General features: G+C 44.5%; 1 protein-coding gene across 1 annotated transcript; it reads right to left on the bottom strand.

Moving 5' to 3' along the window:
• Positions 1-8665: 8665 nt before the first annotated feature.
• Positions 8666-16807, bottom strand: LOC121682357 (beta-2 adrenergic receptor-like). Its single transcript, XM_042062468.1, has 3 exons — positions 16482-16807; positions 11208-11628; positions 8666-10703 (listed from the first exon to the last, which is right to left on the bottom strand). Exons 2-3 carry the CDS (start codon positions 11491-11493, stop codon positions 9769-9771), a joined length of 1221 nt encoding a protein of 406 aa, XP_041918402.1. The 5' UTR covers positions 11494-11628; positions 16482-16807; the 3' UTR covers positions 8666-9768.
• Positions 16808-18328: the final 1521 nt, after the last annotated feature.

Here is an 18328-nt window from a genome sequence, read left to right as displayed (position 1 = left end):
TAACGGTGGAGCTTCATGATGAAACGTGAGCACACGTTAAACCTGCTGCAGTGTTAGGTAGAGAATAATCTAGACAGCCTTTATAATAAAAGACATCTGAGGCTACATGAGGTAACCATTGTGTTTAATTCATCTTGCCGAAGGAATACTGTAGAGCTGACAAGACATTCACTTCAAATGTCCTTTCTTTCTAAGGACCTTGTCTGTCTCCTTACAACCTTTGGGTCTATTGTCTGTCTAAAGTATCTATAGTATTCCACTATAAACAGCTGCTAAACGTAGGTTTGAGCCTCCACCAAACTCCTGAGGATATTTTGTAACTATTCTTGTGTCTCCTTGTATGTGTGATTGGGTGTGTGTTTGTGCCGTTGCACACTAACATATTTCCTCAAGGCATGGCCTGCTTTGTGACTTGGTGAATGTCAAACAAGCTGCGTGTGACGATCTTAGAATAGATTTGGGGGAGTTTTTTGGTTGTTGTTGCCCAGAGCCTCCTAGTCTGCCCAGGCTTCAGAGCCTTCTGATTCCGAGGAGCAGCAGATCAACGGACCATTCATGTGCCATCAGAGAACTGTTACAGCTGATTCTGTTCTTTCATCCTCAAGGGCTGTACCGGTAATTATACCCATTTATTAGCAATCATATACAGTATATATCCTGTAGGGGCTTAATGAAGTAAATATATTTTTTATATCGTAATTCAGTAGTAGTACAGTAGCAGTAGTAGCAGCAGTAGCAAGAATAGCATATCCTTACAATTCTGTTTGGATTCTCTATAAGCCACATTATATACGGCAAATGATTTTACTCTGTATTGATCCTCTTCATCCTCTATGTAGTGAAACAGATTGACTCTTCAGACTTATATATTTATCTGCCTGGCCTCTCCATTCTATTCCCTCTGCTTCACAGGCATAATCTGTGAAGCCAGTCGTACAGATCTGTACCCTAAAGAGATGCACACACTTCCAATCCTTCCTGCATGCAAAAGTCAGCACTGTGGAGTAAATCCCCAGCAGCAACTCAGGACAAATTTGAGCTCCATCACCATGGCAATGAATAGCAAAGAGGAAATGTCTTTTCCTATCTCTGGATGGCCCTCACTCTAAGTTCCCCTTGACAGCATGACATGTTGCGTCACAGTTTTTACTTACCTCAAGGAACTCACTCAGCTCCTGGCCACAATAGTATGTGTGTGTGTGTGTGACTGTGTGTGCTTTTTTGAGCTCCAATTGCTTTTGGAGACCATTAAACCTCACTGTCGCAAGCAAAGTAAACCCATGGGTCTTCTACAGTTCTCGCTGGCGAGAGAACTCGATGTGCCTTCATCCTTCATACATGATCTTTGTACTCTCGGACAGTTGTTGAACATGCCTGGCTCTACAAAGGCCATGTTTGTGTGACTTAATGTCCCCAGTGAGTGGCTGGAGCTATTCTCGGAAAATCTTGTGAGAGAGAAGGAAATTGGACCTTGATTGAGGTGTGATGACCGGTGTGATGACCGGTGTGGAAGTGGTTTCCATTAAATGAATCAAGTCCTTTCAAGAATGTGTACTGGTGTCTGTAATGCCGACCATTAGTTTTGTTTTTCTGTGAAGAGGCGAATATTCCTGTCGTTTTCACTATGCAAGAAATTGATTTGTCAACCGCATACGGTTGTTATTACTGATGTCTTGTATGAGCCATAACTACAATGTTATATCTGATGTCAAACTATGAAGCCCCCCCACACACACACACACAAAATCACAATAAAAGGTAGACCGGTCTTAACCCTCCATCACACCTGAGAGCTTCGTACACACTAGGACCTGAGCTGTATCCAAGCGTGGCATCCAAACGCTGTATCTGAGTGAGCACCGCCGCACATGTAATGGGCACCTGGGCTATTTCAGGCGGCCTTGTGCCAGCTCCCTGGGTGCCCTCCACCGCTCGCTTTCTCTGCCGTGGCCCAGGTCTGAAGGCGCGCACCGGGGGACTTGGGGATGGCGAGACGGGATGACATAATCCACAGTGCCCATGGCAACCCCGGAGGGGGTCCAGGATTTGCCACGGCTGGCTTAGTGGATGAGAAGTGACAGCGCTGACCCCGACGGGTTACTGTGGGTTACCCACGCGGGGCTGGTGTACGGAGAGGCCCATCGAGCTGTCGTTTCCTCACTCTGCCCGTCCCCATTGACCTCGCCACACTGCAGGTGTGAAAGGCAGCCAACGCTTTAGACTGCAGATCCAAACAGCTCATTAATTTTGCATTGTTGGGAGTATTGGGAAAGTTGACAAATGTGTGAAATAGAAAATGTTTATTTAAAAGTGAACACTACTATGAGAGACCAAAATAAAAAATAAAGTGTGATACACACATCAACATCATGTCATATTATCTGACTTCTTATCCGCAGCTGAATTTTTCCAAGACCGAACAGATGGTTGTGGATTTCTGGAGGCCCATGCCCTGTCTGCAACAATCAATGGGTTGGTTGATGTGGAGGTGGTCATGGGCGTTACTGTGTCTTCAATATTGGGGGGGAGGGGGCAAGGACAGATACTACAGACCCCCACCCCGGCCCTCAAAAAAGTCAGCGAGAGTTTAAAACATTCGCTTAGCGTCCGTAGGAGTCGATTGCCAAGTGTGCAGTAACACGCTCTGAAAATTCACAATTTCGTGCCGTTTAAAAAAAAAAAAAAACATAGTCCAGTCCATACAACTTCATTTCAATTTCAAAAGAAATACTGGACTATGTTTTTTTTTTTTTTTTTTTAAACGGCGACGAAATTGTGAATTTCCAGAACGTGTTACTCCACACTTGGCAATCGACTCCTACGGACTTTCCCCTAAAGATGGCAGCAAAGATGGCAACAACAGGTATGGCCTTATTATGGCTTCTATGCAAGACCTGCTCAATAAAACAAGTGCCCTCTGTTTCATTTGTAGGTGACTATATCTAATTTAATTGTTGTTATGAACTGGATATGTGATGATTCTGTGAATACTGGATATGGGGCCCCGTTGTACAATGCCTGCATACCACAAATAGTGCAATCATACAATCAATGAGACAATGTGGTTATAAATTCTTTGATGCAACAGTTGCTTTTCTGGACCAGTGAATGACATTTGGGTAATTTTCTGCGGCACACCTGATGATCTCTCACGGCACACTAGTGTGCCCCGGCACAGTGGTTCAAAAACACTGACCTAGGCTATATATAAAACAGTCAAATAATTGATGGAATCAAAATAAGGCATTTTTATTTTTGTAAATTGATGGTTAAGTTTGATCTGCCGGCTCTCCAGTCCAGCCTCGGACAGCAACTGAAAGGCGGTAGCGTGCAAAGAGAACTGCGCTTCTCAAGTCCAACCTCGCTGATGCGCGGCAGCAGGTGTTCATTGAAAGTAATTTCAATTCAAATTCTCCGTAATCAGATATATAGAGCGCAGCGGTGTTTCTTCTTTCAGCTGTTTTCCCTTGATACAGCAATGTTTCCAATTAACGGTAATTTTCACTGAACGTTCTAAAGAACTCGGGCAAATAGAATAGGGCAGCCGTGGCCTACTGGTTAGCGCTTTGGACTAGTAACCGGAGGGTTGCTGGTTCAAACCCTGATGGCTGAAGTGCCCTTGAGCAAGGCACCTAACCCCTCACTGCTCCCTGAGCGCCGCTGTTGTTGCAGGATTGGGATAAATGCACATGCACTTCAAATGGACCAAATTTCCCTCATGGGACTCAAAAGAGTATATATACTTATACTTAGATACAAAATATGTAGGCCTAAGAAGGTCAAAAAAATGGAACTACTTCATAGCCGTGCAAATTAACGATTTTTAATTGCACATTCTAAAGAACCTTCACAATGGGAAACTGAATCAAGCAGTAGAATAAATCCATAAATTTAAGTCACCACCGTTTTGAAAGTTGAGGGTGACACGTCCCCCCTGTCCACCCCTCAATAATGCCCCTGCTACTACCTGGAACTGCAGCTGGACGATAGACTGGGGTGGTCATTAAACACTGATATTCTCAACATGGAATGGCCAGAGACGGCTGTATTTCCTGAGGAGGCTGCGGCCCTTAATAACTCCTGCTGATGTTATACCAGTCGGCCAGCATTCCTATCGTGTGGTGGGCTGGGATACGACATTCGACTGGACAGGCTGATGACGACAGCTGGCTCTGTGGTGAGAGTTGGATGCTGGCAGAGACAAGGACCTTAAATAAACTATACATCATGGACAATGCCCATCACTATCTGCACAACACAACCACTATGCTGAGGAGTATGTTCAGTGGCAGACTGCTATCACAGTGTCAGTTCCTGAGGAAAACTTTTTGTCCCTCAGTGACTGTTTTTGAGTGGTTTTATGCAGTGTAAACAAACTCCCCACCAAAACCCCATGCCAACGTTTAGCAACGATCGCAAATGGATTAAATTGTGTGATTGAGACGCGTCCCGTTGGGGATCTTTGCCCAGATGGCACTCCTGAGAGCCGTGGAGATGGTGTCTATAAGTCTGACATAGACTTATAGACACCATCGGTGTGGGTGGCACAGCCACACGCTATGACCCACAGCATCCCTTCCCCACAAACTGAGTCGCTTTCCCTCTTGATGCACCCTGCTGAGATCACCAGCTTGCCCCTAATCCTGAAGAGTACTGCGTTGACAGGGAGAAAGACACATAGACTTTTAGTTTGGAGTTGATGTTAGATGCCAGGTAGTAGTGAATTAGTCTGATTAGTTAACTGACCCTAACTAGCCATTACTGCCTGCCCTTCTTGTGCCTACTCTAGGTCAGTGTGTGGGTTCAGGTCCTAAGTTCGTTGAACTTATGTTGTGTTTATTGCTGATGATGCTACCATATCCATAACAGAAAGGAGCGTTATTTTGAAAGATTGTATTAAATAGCACCAGGTTGTTGACAATCAGTGTGAAATAATTCCAGACTGTATGGAGAAATACCTCACAATTTTCTTGCATGCTACCAAGAAACAATTTGCAAACAAAACAAAAGCGCTGAAGGGTCCACATGTTCACTCCCCATTTGTGCTTAGTGATTTCTCATCATGAAGAGAATTCTTATTTGTCTTGTGTCTTATTTGGTAAAAATTGTGCTCACGGACCAAAACAGCACTTCAAATGTTTTCTCTCAATGCCTTTTGATTTGAACAAAGGTGAAACAAAAAAAATCTAATTTCCCTGAGCTTTTATCTTTGCCACACAATGGCTATACAATTCATTTCTGATAAAGACAGCGGGAGAACTCTTCGTCCTCAACCAGGAGCAAATCAGTCTCCTCTGACCCCCCCCCCCCCCCCCCCCCCTCCCCCGGAGCACACACAAATGCAGTGCGGGGGCCACAGGTGGCTGTCGTTACGATGTTCCCTAAACACAGCATTTCCCCCTGAGAGGTTTCCTGAATAATTAAAAACTCATCAACCACCCTCCCCCTCCCCCGCCGCCCAAAACAGACACAAAGAAATAAAAATACACGCCTCTGACTCATCACACAGCCGGGCTCACAACCTGCCCTAGACGCTGTCCTTGCCCCCAACCTCGTTTTCAAAGAACTCATTTTTATTCTCTTCACATCAGGGGGCAGAGGAATGCGTTCCCTCTCAGTGCCCTGGGGTGCGTCTTTTATTCAAAATCTAATTGTGTTTTTTTGTTGTTGCAGTTGTTTATTTAAACAAACACATGGGCAGGAGAGCGATATTCTATTTAATGTCTTGAATGAATGGCTGTCCTTAAGGAATGTCACAGAATTGATAGTGGGAAGATCAGATGAGTGAAGCAGCCATTTGCTTTGGGAAAATAAATAGGAATCTGTTGCAGGTCATCTCTCTGAATGCTATGTTTGTGTGTTCATTTATTTTAGGAACAGTGCTGTGCCTCATTATTTGGAAAGCTTCCAACTCTTGCTGCCGTCTCACAATTTTGTCAGACCAGAGACGTGTGCATTTGCGACCAATTACAGCTGAATTCATCTCAGGTAACACGGTTAGCAGCCATTCAACACATGTATTCATCTACAATTCTTCCAGCTCAAGCCATAGGATTCTCCGTCAAGTGCATCTGTTGCAGCTTTGTCTTATTCCTGGGTTTCAATATTACATTCCTGTTCACTCAGTATAATATTTGCCGAGTTCCTCAAGCTTACTAAAGACAAATTTTTACCTGTAACTTTTCTTGTTTGTGAATAGGTTGTTGTGAGGAATGCAAGGTGTGCTGGCTCGTCAAGGTTGCTGAAAAAAAAAAATGTGTAGGGATTGGATTGCTTGGATTGCTTCTGTTCAAAGCGTCTCTCCCAGTAGTGAGCAAACCCTCCCCTAGACCTTAAGGGGGAAAAATGTAGTCTGAAACATGTCCAAACCATTTACTTTTCCACTTCATATACTAAAAGAAAATGCATACGAATGTTGAACAATTCATTTAAACTCTTGGGGAAACCACACTCTGGAACACAAAATCCTCCACAGGGTTAAAAGTCTTGACACATAATTTTGTACATATACATGTAGCTTTGCGTGGTTGCACCGAACCTCTATAAGATAATCATGAAAATAATACTACATTACCATAATAAATATACTGGTTGAGTCATAACATGGAATTTCCTTTTTGTTTTTGTTTTATTTAGTCTGAATTTTAAGTGTTTTTTTCATCATATGCTGAAGGAGGAATGAAATGTCATTGAGGTCATCGGGTTTGTATTTGTTTATTTTTGTCAAGTGCATTCCCTCTATTCCATGAACCTGGCAACCAGTCATGCATTTATGCAGGCGGTCTGCAGATAGAATAATGATACGATCAGTTCCTTTAATGAGCACTTTGCTTGGCATGGTATGCAGACCTCATCAGATGGATGCCACTAAGGACATGCTTGCTCAGGTACAACTAGGGACAGTGAAGGAGGCTGCAATTATCCACTGCTGTTAGGCTGTAGTGTCCTCCATCATGCAGATGATAGTCACTGCCGCCTGTGTGTGTCTGTGTGCCAGTGGAACATCAGTCGGAGTGCCACTCTCACCCCAGCATGCTGAGAGGGGTGAACATCTGTGTTTCAAGCAAGTAAGAGCTTTGATGATCACACACGTCACACTCACATGAGACTGAGAGGTTAGAACACTCTACCCCATGGACAGTGAAGAGAGTCATCATGAAAAAAATCAGTTGTGTAAGCATCTTATTCTATTTTTGCATACTAGAATTAAAAAGTATGCAAAAACTAGCAAATATTCAAAGGTTGTTTTAGGGCAGCTTTTTCTTCATATATTCCCTGCTAGCTGATTCATTGTCCTTTTAGTCGGTAATATAAATCCATTAAGATGAACAATAAAATGTTTCTTGGAGAGGCAAATTGAATAAAGATAGTTGTCAAAGGTCAAACAAATTAACACAAATAGACTGCTAGATGCAAGGGCTTTGGTTCCTATCGATCTTGGTTTAATCCCTCCACTATCTGCTCTTGCAGTTTCCCTGCTGCTAAGAATGCCTCCATCAATGTTCAATTGAAAAGAAATTCGCTTCTAAAAGCCTCCATTAAATATTGACATGAGGAAAGGCTAAGCGCAGCCTTGAACCACAGCCTGACCATAAATTCAAAACAATCAGTTTCATTGGTTGCTCCTCATACAATGATCAGCCAGGCGTAATTGCATGGCATTGTAGCTATGCTCTCTTTCATTCTCTCCCTCTACAGTATTGTCTCTCTTTCTCAGTTTCTCTTTAACTCTTTTTTCCCCCATCAACTAGCACTGTGCTTGTCACAGTGCAGCTCTGGCAACATGTGACTACCCATGTGTCAGATCATGTATGTCAAGTGGACTGCTGCAGCAGGAATATGCTTTGCTTCCGTCTCCTCTCCGCAACCATAGCCTGTGTGAACCACCGTATATGCCCACATTCCATGTTCCTTTGAAACATTTCAGGGTTCTTGGGTCCTCCTGAGTCCTTTTCAAGAAGAGACAATCAATATGGTTTGCAGCAACAAAGTGGATGATTTTTTTTTGGCTGATTATTAAAGATAAGAAATCTCCGGTATCACATCACACCTTTTCACAATCCAGTAAAGAAATCTTTCTGTGATATTCAGTTTGTATCAGCAAAATCAGCAATGTCTTCTAATCATTCTCATACCTGTACATTAGGCTATATGGATTTGAAGGTGGACGAAATGTTGTGTGTTCCTTTAACATAAATGTGATGCGACCACACACTGAACATCCCAGTACTGAGTAGCCCCCTCCAACTTGCACTTATTCTTATTTTGCTTTCTGATTGATAGTTATATGCTTTGTTTCTTACATATTTCATATTTCATTTTTGGGAAATAAACCCATCTTTTTATTTAATTCTTCAACCTGTGTCCCTGTGTGTATTGCATGATCCCTCACAATAAACATATACATGTCATTTTAGTTACATGAGAATTGCAGGCAATATCTTCTCCAATATCACCATCACGATTCCTAGTCATTGCTACTTCAACTTTGACTTTAATTATTCATTTTTTTGGGGTAAAGGGAGGCCTTGAATCTCTCGAATCATCAAAACACAATTATAAATCAGCAAGTTCCCTGCCCCCGTCCTTCCTTACATAAGGAGGGGGTGAGAGGTTATGGCCAGACAGAGTTAGTGAGATGGGTTTGAGGGTGAAATGTGTTTTAATGGCGAGTCTGTCGCAACTGTGACTGCTGAGCTTGAGACTTTCGGTTGGACCGCTCCGAGAGACATCCAGAGCTGTCTGCTAGTGTTAGTGTCGCTGGCTGCGCCGCGTCAGAGAGAGCAATGATTTTCAGAGGTGTTTATTTTTAAAAATCTGAGGTCATCATCTGATCAATAATGCAATACAAGTTTACACAGTTAAGAGTATTGACCATGACAGACAGAGATAAAACAACAGAACAAAATCCTGTTTACTTTTTAAAACAAAGTTTTCATCACAGTTAGCATGGTCTGGAAATGTTTACATGTTTGCAGTTGTGAAAAAAGGTCTCCTGAATAAAAGACCGAAACTAATTCATTGATACCTAATCTATATATGACCTGTTCATTTTTTGCATGTCAACATGTTGCCCATTTATGAACACATAAAGAAGTCTACACTTTTGACAGACAACAGTAAATGCGACAGAATGAGTCAAAAGGACAGGTAGGAATGGCAGAACATATTTGGTATTGTGAGCAGGTTGGGTTTCTCTTGAAGGCTTACATACAGTACCGTATGCATGAAGATTTGAACAATAAGGCAAATATCTTAGCTTGTCTCTGTCGCAATGTCATTCTGAACCATGATTCCGTGAGTCTGTATGAAAAGTTGAAAAATCCATTTAGTGCATTCAATTATGTTTATGTTGATAACAAAATCACATCACTGTAAGAGTGACAATCATAGAAAAAATAATATTATAAAAATACACAGAAGTTGTGTAAAAATGCAACATTAAATTAACATGATCTGCAAAGGTAAAGCAGATAATGTAAAAAGTGCATGGCAAGATAGCGTTCTTGATTGTCCTTGTAATTTCTAAAGCAAAGGTGAAGGTCCGTCATAGTTGTGCCTCAAATGTCAAGAGAAAACTGTGCAACCAATCCATAGAGTTCAGCTTTCCAAATGGTCCCTGAAGTTGAGATAGTATTCAAAGCCCTACAGAGAGAATAATTATCCATCCTCCATGCGATCAGAGGAAGGACACCTGGTATTTGTGTGTGTGGTCTTGTTTAGGGGGAAGAGTGGAGGGGGGGGGGGTTTGACACTGGTCGAGTGGTTTCAGTTTTTTTCCCCTATGGGGATAGAGCGGTCCCTCTGAAAGAGCAGTGTAACTCCCTTACGGAACCGCTGGTCCCTCACGCTGTAGATGACCACATTGCAGCAGCTGTTGCCGGCCAGAATCCAGAACGCGAAGAAGGAGAAGTTGCACCAGGTGTAGCCCACCACGTTGCCCAGCACGAACACGGCAATGGGCGAGAAGGAAGCGGTGAACGCGAACGTGAGGATGCCGATGGTCTTGGCCGCCTTGATGTCAGAGAAGGACGGCCGGTGCTGGCACCAGCCCCCACTTCCTCCTCCTCCTCCTCCTCCTCCTCCTCCTCCTCCTCCTCCACTCTCTCCGCCCAGGCTGCCCTCGGCCAGCAGCTTGCGTTTGCGCGAGTACCGGCGGATGCTGGTGAAAGAGATGATGTTGACGGCTAGCGTGCCCCCGAGCAGTGTGAAGTCGAAGGCGGGGAAGAGGAGCATGGCGTGGGCGTCGCTCGGCTGCGGCTGGCGCAGCACGTCCCAGAGCGGCGCGTAGTTGCACATGCGGCTGCACGCGTTGTACTCCAGGGTGAAGCTGCGGCTCAGCACCAGCGGCGCCACGGCCAGCAGGAAGCTGCCGCCCCACGACAGCAGGATGAGCAGCAGCGTGCGCCGCAGCGTCACCAGCGTGTCCTTGTGCAGCGGCCGCAGGATGGCGATGCTCCGCTCCACCGTCATCAGGAAGATGGTGCTGATGGAGACGAACGTGCAGCCGGCGAACACCGGACCAATCAGCATGCAAGGTTGCCATGGCACCGACAGGTTGCCGTGAGCCGGCGCGTCCACAGGAGCCACCGACGACTGGTACCACACAGGGGGAGTGCTGGTCACCATGAGTGAGATCTCGGTGTAGACAGAAAATGGCACGACCAACACACCGACCAACATGTCAGCAATGGCGAGAGACACTGTTGGAAGAAAAGAGTGAGGGGGTTGGGTCAGTGTTACATACTGTAGCAGCTTATCAAGGCCAAAGCCAAGATTGCAATTGCTTTTCTCCTTCTCAAGTTTAGTAGGCTTTAGTAAGATTTGTTAGGGATCCAGTAATTCTATTCAGCAGATCAACAATAGGAGCGAAATGAAAGGTCATTGTATGGAACTTAGGTTCCATACAATGCCTCAAGTCACATACAGCCCCATCAGGTCTATTCTGTCACTAGTGGCATTGATGGCAGTCTGAAGGATGGAGGTGGGCTATGGCATTCAAGCTGCTCATCAAAGGCTAGCAATGGCATCTTACTTTGCAACATTCTTGTACTTGACTAAAACTTGACAGGCAAATACTGGCAAATCCTAAATCCACTGGTTATTTCACAGATACCAGCATTGTAATGGGAAATTCAAAGAAACAGAATCACAGCCACAGGTTTGACATGCCTCCTGAGAGACCACGTGTGGCCGGACACCCTTACCTTTGAGGTAGCCCTGTGGAGTGTGTGACTGGCGGGTCTGCATGAACACAGTGAGTGTGATCACGTTGCCCACGACGATGGCGAACCCCAGGCTCACCATGAACACCACGGCCAGCGTCCGGTTGAGCAGACCGCAGCAGCAAAGCATGCAGAGCGGGGGCTGGGACTGCCCGTCCTGGTGGCCAGGTGGCATGGGAGCGGGCGCCGTCAGGTTGACACTGTCTGTGGAGCCCATCAGTGCCTCCGTGCCCCAGGGCATGCTCAGGTTGGCCAGGAGGGCCGTCATGATCCTCACACACACTCACTCACACTGCTGACTGGAGGAAAACCGTTGGGGTGTGTGTGTGTGCTTGGGTTGGTGGAGGGATTGAATCTAGGTTAGTCTCCTCCGCATCATCTTGTTGAGAGCTAAATGTTGACCCTGTAATGAGGGAGAGAGAGAAGATGTAAATATGACCATATTAAACTGTAAATATGATTTAAAAAACAATGAATTACACTTTACTTGACAGACATAAGAGTGACATGACAAACATGTCATGAACGTGTCATAAACAAGTCATAAACATTTATGACATAACATTTCTGTCATTGTCATTCGGTTTTTGTCATAACAAGTTAGGGTTAAGATTAGGGTTATGTTTAGGGTTAGGTTAGGATTAGGGTTAGAGGTTAGGATTAGGGTTAGGGTTCATGTGTCATGACAGTGTCATGTCACGGTTATGTCGATACTGTCAAGTAAAGTGTTACCAAACAATGCAAAGCAAATGACAGTCTCAACCCAACCAGGAAAGACTATTGTGGCTTAACTGTGGTTTAGAATGACTATTTGTGTGTGGACTGTAGACATTTCAAATGGAATCCCCCTCAGTCAGGTTTAACCGGGACAGTCCCGATTCTGAGATGTGTCCCGAGTCCCGACAAAAGCCTGTCGGGACGCTAAAATGTCCCGGTTTACACCAACTACTATAGTGTCCCGGTTGTCAGAGATTACATAGCTGACATGGTCTTATTATAACCCGATCATTAACTAAACCCATGTAGAAAGACTAGCCTAAAGCGTCATGCGTATGATTTTGATAATGTGTGTGTGCGTGCGTGTGTCAGTCAGTCGTAGCAGTCTGCATAATCTTTGCAACCAACGTCACAATGTATCCGTAAACATTGTTGCAATGCTTCTTCATATCTGCCTCGTTTTAATGGTTAGGCTACGCTACGACAATGTTGAAGAGAAAGTCATCATTCTCAAAATGAGTTAAATGTTTTCATGCATGTCTGGATAACAGGTAAGCATTGTTTAGGAGACAAACAAATGATTTTGCACTCGTGTTTAGGCATAGTACAGGACCTTTTTCTCTGACTGAAAGTTGCGCAAAACTTGTGCGTTTACATAACTATATTTAATACATTTTCTCGGGGGTGACACCCCCACACCCCCTAGAACGTTTGGGCTTAAAGAAAAAATGTCTGTTTCTGCCTGAGCTGCCGCATGTTCACGTTAAACACGGTCACGCACAAAGTGTCCCGGTTTTAGTTCCGACAAATCTGGTCACCCTACCCTCAGTAGAACAAAAGAGTTGCATCAGCTCGGGGGAGAATGGGAAAATCAGAGATAATGGCTGCAGGATGTGATGTAAGAATTACAGGCTTTGACAAGCATATGAAGTTTACCTGTTTCAGACATTCTCCTTTAACACATTCACCATCCGGGAATGAACAAGGCCTGTCTGATGTGTCCACAATTGAAGTTTTTAGAACTTAATAATATAGAATAAACCATTTGGTGCATAAAAGTAGTTTTTTATGAAAACAATATAAACACATTGTTGGTTTTTTTGTCGAAAGAACTCTTGGACCTTGTTAAATCTCGGTTGGTGAATGTGCTAAAGGAGAATGTTTGAAACAGGGAAACTTCATATGCCTCTTTTAATGTCTCTAGCTTGCATTCAGAGCGATGCCAATGTCCTAAATTCTCATGATCAAGGTCCTGTACTTAAAGGGAAACTTGGCAGGATTTCCCCCTCTGCTGGAGAAATTGTGCATTATGCTATTTCAAACTGTGGAAAAAGGTAACGAACGATAAAGCACATGGATTTGTTTACAAGCTAGCAAAACTGTTAGCATAAGTTCGGCAGACAATGTGGATGTTACAAGGTAAGAAACACGATTTAAAACGAGTTTCTTGTTTCTCACTTCTCTTTCCGGGACGGTAGTCTCAATGTGGTTGGTTTTGTGGTTTGGGACGCTAGGGGCAGCGGGAAAAGTCACCATTTTCACCAGAACAGGTCATTTAACCATCCAAATGATTTCTAAAAGGGTTTATTACGTTGAAATAGTTGCCAAGTTCTCCTTTAACTTTCCTTTCAGCTGACAAACTGGTGCGTCCACCTCTCAGTCTCCTCGAGCAGTCACTCAACTGGAATGCGAGGACAAACCCGAGGAGGCAGATATCGAGAAAAATAAGGGCGACTGGCAGAGACGCTAACAGACCTGAACAACCAAAGCTCTGGATTTAGCTGTAATGACTGCCACGACACATTTGGTGATGTTTGGAAGAAGGAAGAGGGAACAGGAACTGCACCCAAAAACAAACCAAAGGCTTTAAAGAGGGATTAAAATATCAGAACATTGGGATACTAGGAAGTGGCCCAGGGGGAGAAGACAGGAGGCCAAAAGCCTGCAGAGTTATTTATTTACTTTGACATTGTGTATTGGTACGCAGGGATTTTATTACATTAGAAATGGATCATGTAGTTACAGCTTGGACACATTTCCATCTGAAGTGTCCAGACATGTTGCTCAACAACAAGGCCTGACAGTTTATAGATACAAAAGAAAAATAATTAACAAAACCAATTTAAATTTGTCATTATCATCCTTTGGTCTCTAAATGATGTTTCATGCTCGTTATAAGGCAGTGGTGTGAACCAGGCCTAATGGTAAAAATAAAATAAAATAAAGTGTGTGTGTGAGTGTGAGTGAGTGAGTGAGTGAAAGAGAGAGAGAGAGAGGGAGGGAGCAGTGAAACGTGTGATGCCTGTCATTGAGTCACGCCTGTCACGCTTGTCAGCTATCTCTCCTGGTGGCCCACCTTAACAAGTGAGCATCAATGCATCTGCTAGGCCCAAGCACAGCACATCACAGCCACACACACACACACACACACACACACACACACACACACACACACTGTGACATATGGGATGTTTATTTTCCCAAAGAGCACCCCAGTGGAACAATGACGCACACACACACACACACACACACACACACACACACACACACACTAATATAAACTCCACTAATTAGACTTGAAAAATGCATCATCCTCCTCATTATCATGCAGCTTTGCATACAGATTGGGACTCACGGGTGAATAAAATATGGGTTATCATTGTGTGAGGCTGTGTGCATAAGCAGACATTACTGATTTAATAATCATGTTTTTTGCATGCATTGTCAATTAGTTACTTGAAAGAAGATACAAAAACTAGGAAATTCCTAATCTACATTTGGACCGTTTAAATGCTAGTATAATGAAGTAAAAAGACCCAAGAGTACATCTCACTTATACTTTCATTTATATTTATTATAATGTATTGATTTATCTATTTATTTATGTGTTTGCTTGCTTGTTTATTTTCTTGATGGTGATAGAATCATTTCAAGAAGCCAGATGCGCCCCCCCTATTTCTGATGCATGTACTTGTGCTTGCACACATGTTTGAACTTCACCAGTTTACCTGCTGGCCCCTCCAACATAAAAGCAATCATGCCAAGATAGCAACTGAAATTCAGTCAAATGAATTCTGAGATGATGATCTAAGAATCTTTCCTGTCACAAATGGAAGCTGGTCGCCGGGCAGCCTGAAATAGCCCAAGCCTGCTAGCAACAAGAAGCAAGGCAGCATGCTCGAACCACACATGAACCGAGAGAGGACCTCATGAGCGCTTGACTCATTTCACTCACTAGTGGGGCTACGAGCTACGTGCTTCCTCCCTGGAGGACACAAGAGAGAGAGAGAGAGAGAGAGAGAGAGAGAGAGAGAGAGAGAGGGTGAGATAGGGAAGTAAGAGAAGGAGCCGAGGGCTAGGTCAAGACTCTGGAGCTGGGCTGTTTGCAGCAGCGAATGGTCATCTGGAATAATGGACATGCCACACAGCACAGGGTCCCCCTCAGCCTGGGGAGGCTGCGTTAACATGGCCTGCACGTGCGCTCTTTCTCCCTGTTCCTCTCTCTCTCTATCTCTCTCTCCCTTTCTAACCCTCTCTCCCTCTATTTCTCCCTTCCTGCACACAAAAAAAGCTTTTTTGGCATCAATGTTTGGCATTATGTTGTCAAAGAATTGTGTCCCAGTCAAACAATTATAAAGATTCAAGGGGGGAGGGGGGGGGGGGGGGGTTACAATCTCTCTCTCTCTCTCTCTCTCTCTCTCTTTCTTCTTTTCCATCTCACTCTACTGACACTTGTTCCTCTCTTTTCACATTGCATCTTTCCACCCACCCGTTTGTCACTCAACTCGTGTTGTTCTCACTTTTTACCAGCAGTCAATTCCGTTCCATTCTTTTGCTCATGACTAACACACTTCTATTCAAAGACTGTCGTCATTGTTCGATCACTTCCACCCGTCTTGCTAAATGATTACAGATAATTAGGTCTCTCGTCGGTTGAGTAATTCATCTTCCCCAGTGCGTTTACGCACATAGGAAGTTCCTGTCCTCACTTGATTGATGATCTGGCTGTAGTGTAAAGACTCTTTGGCATCATAAACACAAGCATCAAATCCTAAGCAAAGAGAGAGAGAAGGAGCCACAAGCCTCTTTCTGCCTGTGTTTTCCCTGCAACCATTTCACCTGTGTCTCTACTGTACGGATTTAGAGAGCATGCAACAGCCATTCAGTTAACTCGCTCTTGACTACTGCATGCTGTCCCCCAAACAGCTCCAATAAAACTGCCTGAACATTTGAAATTGACATCTGAGTGTGTCGAATGTTTTGAAAACACAAGAAAATCTATTCTGAAAACACAAATGCATCTGTCACACACAGTGCACCACACATCAACAAACACACACACACCAGACACACATGCACCACACATACACCGCACAACATCTACGCCTTCACCATTGCTGCATGTAGTCCTCAGCAGCAACAGGATAGAACTCAGTGAACCAAATGAGCAAAAGCCGCCAGAAGCTTTCTAATTCCACATCTCCTACGTGTCAAGTGTAGCAAGTCATTTAAACGAGAAGAAGGAGGCTTAACCCTTACCTGCATGTCAGCGGACTCTGGAATGCTCTCAGGTGTGGAGTTTTGGCCAGTGGTATCCAGTGGTGTGCAGGTCCAGCTGTGGAGGTGTGTGTGTGTGTGTGTGTGTGTGTGTGTGCGTGTGCTGTGAGGAGTGGTCCGTGGCTCTGCCATCACATGCTGCCCCCCCCCTCCTGTGACTCAAACTGATGTCACCGATGTGTCCACGGAGGCTGAGGTCCACACACACTGCCGTAACACAACTCTGAACTCTCCTTCCTTTTTTCAGCACCCTCCTACACTCACACACACTTTCTCCCTCACTCACAGCCTCTCGCTCTCTCTCGCCCTCTCTCTCTCTCTTCTCTCTCCCTCCTCCCAGCCTCTCTCTCTCTCTCGCTCTCTCTCTTTCCCTCTCTCTCTCTCTCTCTCTCTCTCTTCTCTCTCCCTCCTCCCAGCCAATCTCAGTCAGTCTCCTCCTCTCTTTTTTCCGCTTTCTTTCGCGCTGGCTTTCTCTCTCTGTTGTTGTCATTTGAGCCTCCTGCACTTTTCGTTCTTTGTGAAGCTACTTCTATCTTCTATGTCCTTCTGTGTTTTTTTGCAACAAAAAAATCAGTTCTGCGGTGCTACTGACCTCTGTAAAATCTCTCTCTCGCTCTCTGATATGCTTTCTATCTGTGGACATGTCTCTGCCCTCCCCCTCCCTCTTTGCCTCTCACTTAACACACACACACACACACACACACACACACACACACACACACACACACACACACACACACACACCTCTTCCCGCCCTACCACCACTGACCCTGTCTCTCTCTCTTTCCTTCTCTCACCTATTGATTTTGTCCTTTTACATTTCATCGGAGCCCCCTTTCCCCAGTCCATGTCCTTGTGTTTAATTCCTCATCAGTTCTGTTGTGCTGTTGATGGCTTTGGAGAAGCATTGGCATTCTGCAAGTGCATGACCCTCCTCCTCAATGTTCTGTCTCCCTCTCTCTACCTGACAGAACCCTGGTCCTCCCTCATTAGTTTCTGCCGTACCAACTCTCATATGAGATCACTGTTTGCTGTCGTTAACCATGTGACCCTCACACAGGGGTCGCTTGCCGTCCACTTCCATAAACCCCTTCCTTCCTGTGCTGAAAGGAGACCTCAGTTACCTCTTGTCCTTATCACATACTCCACTGCCATTACCCAATTCACAAGTGCGTGTGTGTGTGTGTGTGTGTGGGTCAACAGATTTTTATTCATCATTATTTCTTTGCACACTTTTCCTCTTGTTTAGTAATAACACAGACATCGTACAAGTATTTGAGCTGTGTCTGTGCTTTGGGGAGGTCGACTTTTGCGTGAAGCGCTAGCCTCTCATTAGTCGGCTGCAGCTTTACTGAAAGTCTGGTGGATTTTGGGTTTGCAGTGAAGAGAGCAGTCAGATGCATGTGTCCCTCCTGCTTTCATTACTCCAGACTCCCCATGATGAGCTTGACCAAAGCACAGATTACAGTTCTGCAGCAGCAGCTGTCTAGACTGCATGTTGGCTGCCTCTCTTTCACACTTAATGACTCTACTCCATCCTGTAAACATGGCCGACCTCTGAGGGGGAGATCTTTCCATGAAGCTCGGTGAAAATGAAAATGAAGGGATGAAGGGAGCTGGAGAAAATTTGGAAGGAGTTTAATAAAATAAACATAGAGCAAAATCCCCCCCGCTTATAATTTAATCATCTAATGTTCTGAGCAAAGTCATTAACCCATCAAACAAACTGAGCTAACCAACAAATTTGAGGGGAAATAAAGTGTATTTCTGTACGAGGAGGTCATTAGAGAGACGGAAACACATGAATGCATGCCAGAACACTGCTGTTA

Source organism: Alosa sapidissima, chromosome 14 (genome assembly GCF_018492685.1).
Source record: "Alosa sapidissima isolate fAloSap1 chromosome 14, fAloSap1.pri, whole genome shotgun sequence".
Classification (NCBI taxonomy): domain Eukaryota; kingdom Metazoa; phylum Chordata; class Actinopteri; order Clupeiformes; family Clupeidae; genus Alosa; species Alosa sapidissima.
This window is presented reverse-complemented; position numbering and strand designations above follow the sequence as displayed.